The sequence below is a fragment of the Nerophis lumbriciformis genome, linkage group LG19 (genome assembly GCF_033978685.3).
Source record: "Nerophis lumbriciformis linkage group LG19, RoL_Nlum_v2.1, whole genome shotgun sequence".
Classification (NCBI taxonomy): Eukaryota; Metazoa; Chordata; class Actinopteri; order Syngnathiformes; family Syngnathidae; genus Nerophis; species Nerophis lumbriciformis.
In genome coordinates this window covers 4,794,489-4,801,624 of record NC_084566.2, presented here as the reverse complement: position 1 = coordinate 4,801,624, position 7,136 = coordinate 4,794,489, and the positions used below count along the sequence as shown (strand labels likewise).

At 43.1% G+C, this 7,136-nt stretch overlaps 1 protein-coding gene across 3 annotated transcripts in view; it reads left to right on the top strand.

The window, feature by feature from the left end:
- ephb1 (EPH receptor B1) overlaps positions 1-7,136 on the top strand; it is a 627,438-nt gene that overhangs the window by 230,597 nt on the left and 389,705 nt on the right. For all 3 annotated transcript variants that reach the window (XR_009817359.2, XR_009817358.2, XM_061979662.2), the window contains exon 3: positions 5,635-6,316. Coding sequence is in view for 1 of the 3 variants with exons in the window: in XM_061979662.2 (XP_061835646.2) it covers positions 5,635-6,316 (682 nt within the window). In the remaining 2 variants the exon portion in view is untranslated. The remainder of the gene's footprint in view (positions 1-5,634; positions 6,317-7,136) is intronic.

Below are 7,136 nucleotides of genomic sequence, written 5' to 3'. Positions count from 1 at the left end.
TACTGTACTGTGCAATCTACTAATAAAAGTTTCAATCAATCAATCAATCAACAACATAGCTGTAAACCTGGCTTCACTTAAGGAAGGCACACGTGACATACACAGAGCCTAACCAGGCAGATTTGAATTGTTGTTTTGGGCAGTAGACGGGATCTTTGATCCAAGACACAACTTACATTTAACTCAAATGTTATTTTCTTTGTGCTCGACAAAAGAAAAAAAGTGAGAATATCTCATACTTGCCAACCCTCCCGAATTTCAGTGCCTTAAGGACTTAAGGCACGCCCCCTCCAGGTCCGTGCGGATCTGAGTGAGGACAGCCTGTCGTCACGTCCGCTTGGCCAACCAAAAAGTAACCACAGAACACTATATAGTGTTCTGTGGTTACTTTTTGGTTGGCCAACGGTTTACGTTGTATTGCGCACCCCCCTCCCCTCCCTCCCCACACCCAAACACACACACACAGAGAGAGCAGAGGAAGAATCAGAAGCACGTCATTGCTTCGCTGCAATAAAACACACTCAGATCCTCAGTTTCTAGCCGATACTACATAAAAAGTAACGTAAAATAACGCAGTAACGCATCATGTAGTAACGGCAACTGAGTTACTGAATATAAAAAATAACGCGTTAGATAGGGACGGCGTGGCGCAGTGGAAGAATGGCCGTGCGCGACCCGAGGGTCCCTGGTTCAATCCCCACCTAGTACCAACCTCGTCATGTCCGTTGTGTCCTGAGCAAGACACTTCACCCTTGCTCCTGATGGGTGCTGGTTAGCGCCTTGCATGGCAGCTCCCTCCATCAGTGTGAGAATGTGTGTGTGAATGGGTAAATGTGGAAGTAGTGTCAAAGCGCTTTGAGTACCTTGAAGGTAGAAAAGCGCTATACAAGTACAACCCATTTATTTATCATTTATTACTAGTTACCGCCGAAACTAACGGCGTTACAGTAACGCGTTACTTTGTAACGCGTTAGTCCCAACACTGTACATATATATATATGTGTATATATGTCTGCTTTTCAACAGTGTGCTAGTAAAACATATAATAATCAATACATGGGCAGTTGTGTAACAACATTTCTATTCATATATATTCAGTATTCATTTTAAATGGCCCTTTGAGGGCAGAAATACCTGCGTTATGGCCCTCAATGAAAAGACTTTGACACCCTTATCTTGGATGAAAAAAACAAATGTGGTCGCTTGAACCTGGCAGTGTAAAGCCTTACATTATTTATTGTACAATATCTGTCCATGTGCTACGTGTCCCTCGATGCCTTGGTCACATGCAGTTGGTTACCTAAGGACATTTAAGGTTCTTGTTGCCTTGGCAACCGTCCACCTCCCCGCCCAACAGTAGTGTTCTTTCCACTTCCACTCTCTTCAGATTTTTTTTTTTTTTTTTTTTGGACTACACACAGTCCTTTCACCTGTTATCACTCTGTGTGTTCATGGCAAGTTTTGGCTTGGTTGAAAGGCGGCTCCAGTCGTCATGAACTGACTGGAGGCCCACTCGCTCCCCCACTGGAGACCTCATTAACTCCTCCTTGCCTTTGGCTGTTTGGATTATTGCTGCTGGTCGGCCACATTCATCTCTTTATGTAAACGTACGGTAAGCTAAATACATTCGAACACGGTCTCAAGTCATATTTTCACGAGTAGCATTGCGGCTAAAAAATGCTCTCAGAGAGTTTGTGCTCAAAGCGTTTTAAAAGCGAGTTCCCCATGTTTGTATTCAGTCATTTGCCCTGTTAATTTGTAACGATTCCAGATGTTAATGGCACATTTTCATCAGGATATATTGCGCTCAGTGAATACCCTCAGGTGGCTGCTGTTGCTCATCCAACATACTTTCTGGGTCACACGTGGAAGGAAAAAAGACCTGCCTTGCACTTTGGGTCCGCCTGCATGCAAATTTCTGTCATCCGTCTAATTGTAATTCAGTAGAGCCTAATTTGGAATTTGTTATGCACCACCTTGTATAATGCACCACCTGACCACTTGTTTGCTGTTAGGTAGCAGGTAGATGTTATCAGAGTGGTACCTCGTAAGACACACACCAAGTCTACCATCCCATCTTAACCCTAGCATCCTTTCCAAACAACCACAAATATTCACACAATTATTATAATTAATGATGGGCGGTGTTCTGAAAATGTACTATAGTTACTTGTTACTTCACCAAAAAAGTAATTGAATTACAAACGGGATTACTCTTTAATTAATGTCATTAATTACGAGGGAATGTAATTTATACCTTAGTCCAGAGGACCTGTGATGAGGCGGCGACTTGTCCAGGGTGTACCCCGCCTACCGCCCAACTGCAGCTGAGATAGGTTCCAGCGACCCCAGAAAGGGACAAGCTTTAGAAAATGGATGGATGGATGGACAACTAAATGTGTGCATTTTTTAAGTTAGACCAACATTTTTAGAGTATAATAAGTCTCTAATTATTTTTAATAACATTGTTATTTCTTGAACAGGTGCGGTAGAAAACGGATGGACGGATTAAAATGCATGAGATAGTTTTATATTTTGAACGTTATTTTTAACATCGTGATTACCAGCGGAATTATTCATTACTTATTGTGTTAAGCAATGTCAGCTAAGATTTATCTGAGAGCCAGATGCAGTCATCAAAAGAGCCACATCCGGCTCTAGAGCCATAGGTTCCCTACCCCTGCCTTAGTCCAAAAAAAAACCCCTTTAAATATCTGGCACATGCATGGCAGCAGTGGTGTGTCGTCTGGGCCAGCAAGGCCTTCTCTGCTGGCCTAACATAACCAGAAATCATGATCATAATTAAAGAATAAAGTCATTTTTTATTTATATTCCCTAAATATCTAAAAATATCCATATTCTCTTCATGTCATATTATGCTCCTTCCAGTGCTGTTGTTTTTAGGTTAGAGTTTGTATCCAATCAGAATTCAGCCAGCTTATGTTGCCATGCTGTACCAAATCTGCCTTCAGAATCAACAATGTCTGTGCACTTTAAGTGAACGGGCACATACAGTTGATAGATGCCACCAATATACCACCAACACCCCCCCCCCCCCCCCCCCCCTCCGTACGTCGGTTGAGGTGGGCGGGGTTTGGTGGTAGCGGGGGTGTACATTGCAGCCCGGAAGAGTTAGGGCTGCATGGGATTCTGGGTATTTGTTTTGTTGTGTTCATGTTGTGTTACGGTGCGGATGTTCTCCCGAAATGTGTTTGTCATTCTTGTTTGGTGTGGATTCACAGTGTGGCGCAAATTTCTAACAGTGTTAAAGTTATTTTTTACGGGCACCCTCAGTGTAACCTGTATCACTGTTGGTCAAGTATGCGTTGCATTCACGTGTGTGTGCGTGCACAAGCCGCACATATCATGTGACTGGGCCAACATTCGTTGGACTGGGTGAAAAGCTGACGTGACGATTTTCGGGAGGGGCACTGAAATTTGGGAGTCTCCCGGGAGGGTTGGCAAGTATGACAATTAGCGGTGAATGCGGTGTTACCGCGGCACCGCCGCTGTATATAATCGGCGGGCCAGCTCTAGTGTTAATTTGATATCGCCTCAAGGGCCAAGTGAAATTACACGGCGGGCCAAATATGGACGGCGGGCCAGAGTTTGACACCCATGGTCTAAAGGGACAAGCGACCATTTTCCGCCTGACGCTAGTGTTTGACTTGTCTCCATTCAATAGCCTAACATTATTGTTGGATGTTAAAAAGTACAGGGGACAAACACTACTCTTTGAAAAAGTGCAGGAGACATGTCCAGCCCAAAAAAAACAAACAAACAAACAAAAAAAAATGTATATATATATATATATATATATATATATATATATATATATATATATATATATATATATATATATATATATATATATATATATATATATATATTATTCCATGACTGTGGTGAAGGTTGTTGGAAAAAAAAAAGCAACTTACAAAAAGTTTGGCATTCGCCAAACTAATTTCGCTTGGGTCCAGAGAAATTTAGATGTATTAATAAACACAATGATTTGATGATACTCCTGTCCAGAACTCCACATGCATGTATCATTAAACTAAAACCCTCCAAATATCTGCCAGGTCAAACAAAAACTAATTTGCAGATCGTCAAATTTCTGCAAAAGCAACAGGTGGCATTACGACCCCTAATGAAAGTTTCAGACAATCCGAAGCTGGAAGAAAGTCTGGGAAAACTGTGATGATACGAAAAGGCGTAGGATTAAATAAGATCTGGTTCTTCCTACTCGTGTTACAAGCTGTGATGGAACAACTGGAGATATGTGATGCATTACATTGTAATTGTATGCATGTTGGAAATAAAAGCGACATCAGCCAAACACAATGTAATAAAAACAATTTAAATATTTTTTTATGAATATCTTTGCCACATTTTTGGTCATTTTTAACACATCTTCCTTGGCTGGAACACACTTTTCCTTTGACATACAGTCATGGTCAAAAGTTTACATTCACTTGTAAAGAAGTTAAAGTTAAAGTACCAATGATTGTCACACACACACACTAGGTGTGGCGAAATTATTCTCTGCATTTGACCCATCACCCTTGATCACCCCCTGGGAGGTGAGGGGAGCAGTGAGCAGCAGCGGTGGCTGCGCCCGGGAATCATTTTTGGTGATTTAACCCCCAACTCCAACCCTTGATGCTGAGTGCCAAGCAGGGAGGTAGTGGATTCCATTTTTATAGTCTTTGGTATGACTCGGCCGGGGTTTGAACTCACGACCTACCGATCTCAGGGCGGACACTCTAAAGCAGTGGTCCCCAACCTTTTTGTAGCTGCAGACCGGTCAACACTTGAAAATTTGTCCCACGGACCGGGGAGGGGGGGTTATTTATTTATTTATTTTTTTGTCATAAAGAAATACAATCATGTGTGCTTACGGACTGTATCCCTGCAGACTGTATTGATCTATATTGATATATAATGTATATATTGTGTTTTTTATGTTTTTATGTTGATTTAATTAAAAAAATTAAACATTTTTTATTTTTATTTCTTGTGCGGCCCGGTACCAATCGGTCCACGGACTGGTGGTTGGGGACCACTGCTCTAAAGAACATAATGTCATGGCTGTCTTGAGTTTCCAATAATTTCTACAACTCTTAAACCCCATTGAGAACATGTGGACAATGCTGAAGAAACAAGTCCATGTCAGAAAACCAACCAATTGAGCTGAACTGCACCAATTTTGTCAAGAGGAGTGGTCAAAAATTCAAGCAGAAGCTTACCAGAAGCTTGTGGATGGCTACCAAAAGCGCCTTATTGCAGTGAAACTTGCCAAAGGACATGTAACCGAATATTAACATTGCTGTATGTATACTTTTGACCCAGCAGATTTGGTCACATTTTCAGTAGACCCATAATAAATTCATAAAAGAACCAAACTTCTTCAATGTTTTTTGTGACCAAAAAGTATGTGCTCCAATCACTCTGTCACAAAAAAATAAGAGTTGTACAAATTATTGGTAACTCAAGACAGCCATGACATTATGTTATTTACAACTTTTGACCACGGCTGTATATTTATTGTAGGACTGCTGAATATGAGCAGGACCATGGCACACACTCCATTGGAACAAAACAGTGCTGACCAAACAATCTTCTTCTTCTCAGTGGGAGGAGGTGAGCGGCTATGACGAGAACCTCAACACCATCCGGACCTACCAGGTGTGTAACGTCTTCGAGCCCAGTCAGAACAACTGGCTCCTCACCACCTTCATCGATCGGCGCGGAGCGCAGAGGATCTACGTGGAGATCCGCTTCACGGTGCGGGACTGCAGCTCCATCCCCAAAGTGCCGGGCTCCTGCAAGGAGACCTTCAACCTCTACTACTACGAAAGCGACGCCGTCATCGCCACGAAAGGCACCGCCTTCTGGATGGAGGCGCCCTACCTCAAGGTGGACACCATCGCTGCCGACGAGAGCTTCTCGCAAGTGGACTTCGGTGGACGCCTCATGAAGGTCAACACGGAGGTCCGCAGCTTCGGGCCGCTCTCCAAGAACGGTTTCTACTTGGCCTTCCAGGACTACGGCGCCTGCATGTCTCTGCTGTCGGTCAGGGTGTTTTACAAGAAGTGTCCCAGCGTGGTGCAGAACTTTGCCATCTTCCCAGAGACCATGACCGGTGCAGAGAGCACCTCCCTGGTCATTTCCAGGGGGATTTGCATTTCCAACTCGGAAGAAGTGGACGTTCCCATAAAGCTGTACTGCAACGGAGATGGGGAGTGGATGGTTCCGATCGGCAGCTGCACGTGCAAGGCAGGCTTCGAACCCGACAATGGCAACGTGTGTCGAGGTAAGTCCTTTTTGCTCAGTCTTGGAGCAATGCATGAGCGATACAGCAATAATAATAATAACCACACACTATTTGGTGCCTAACTAAAACATGTTTCAGCAATGCATGAGAGATACAGCTATAATAATAATAACCACACAGTATTTGGTGCCTAACTAAAACTGCAGGGATGTATCAGAACCTCACGCTACATTATGATCACGTATTAATTCAGGGGTCAACATTAGGTCGATGGCGAGCTGGCGGTCGATGGCAGAGGGTATGTCAGTCCATCGCCAGCCAGGCATTAATCAGAATCAGAATCAGAAGAACTTTCATAATCCCCGAGGGGAAATTAAGATTTTCAGCACAATCCCATTCAAGATCAGACAAACATTACGAGGAGACAGAACAGGATCACTGACGGGTCTGCCAATTTACGGCGGTCCTTACAAAAAAGGTGAGAAACAGGTAAACGCTGTCTAAGCCTGGGCCCCTGGAGAGGGGATCCATACTGAGGCCAAGGGGGAAAAAACCTCATAGCCATAGCGCACACAAACATGTGTGTAAGAGGGAAACATCAAAGAACACAAAGGACATTAAATACATTAAAAGGGGTTTTTGTGCCATCCATTTGCCTTTTTAAAGCATTACATGGATTCAATTATTTAAAGGGGAACATTATCACCAGACCTATGTAAGCGTCAATATATTCCTTGATGTTGCAGAAAAAAGACCATATATTTTTTTAACCGATTTCCGAACTCTAAATGGGTGAATTTTGGCGAATTAAACGCCTTTCTATTATTCGCTCTCGGAGCGATGACGTCACAATGTGACG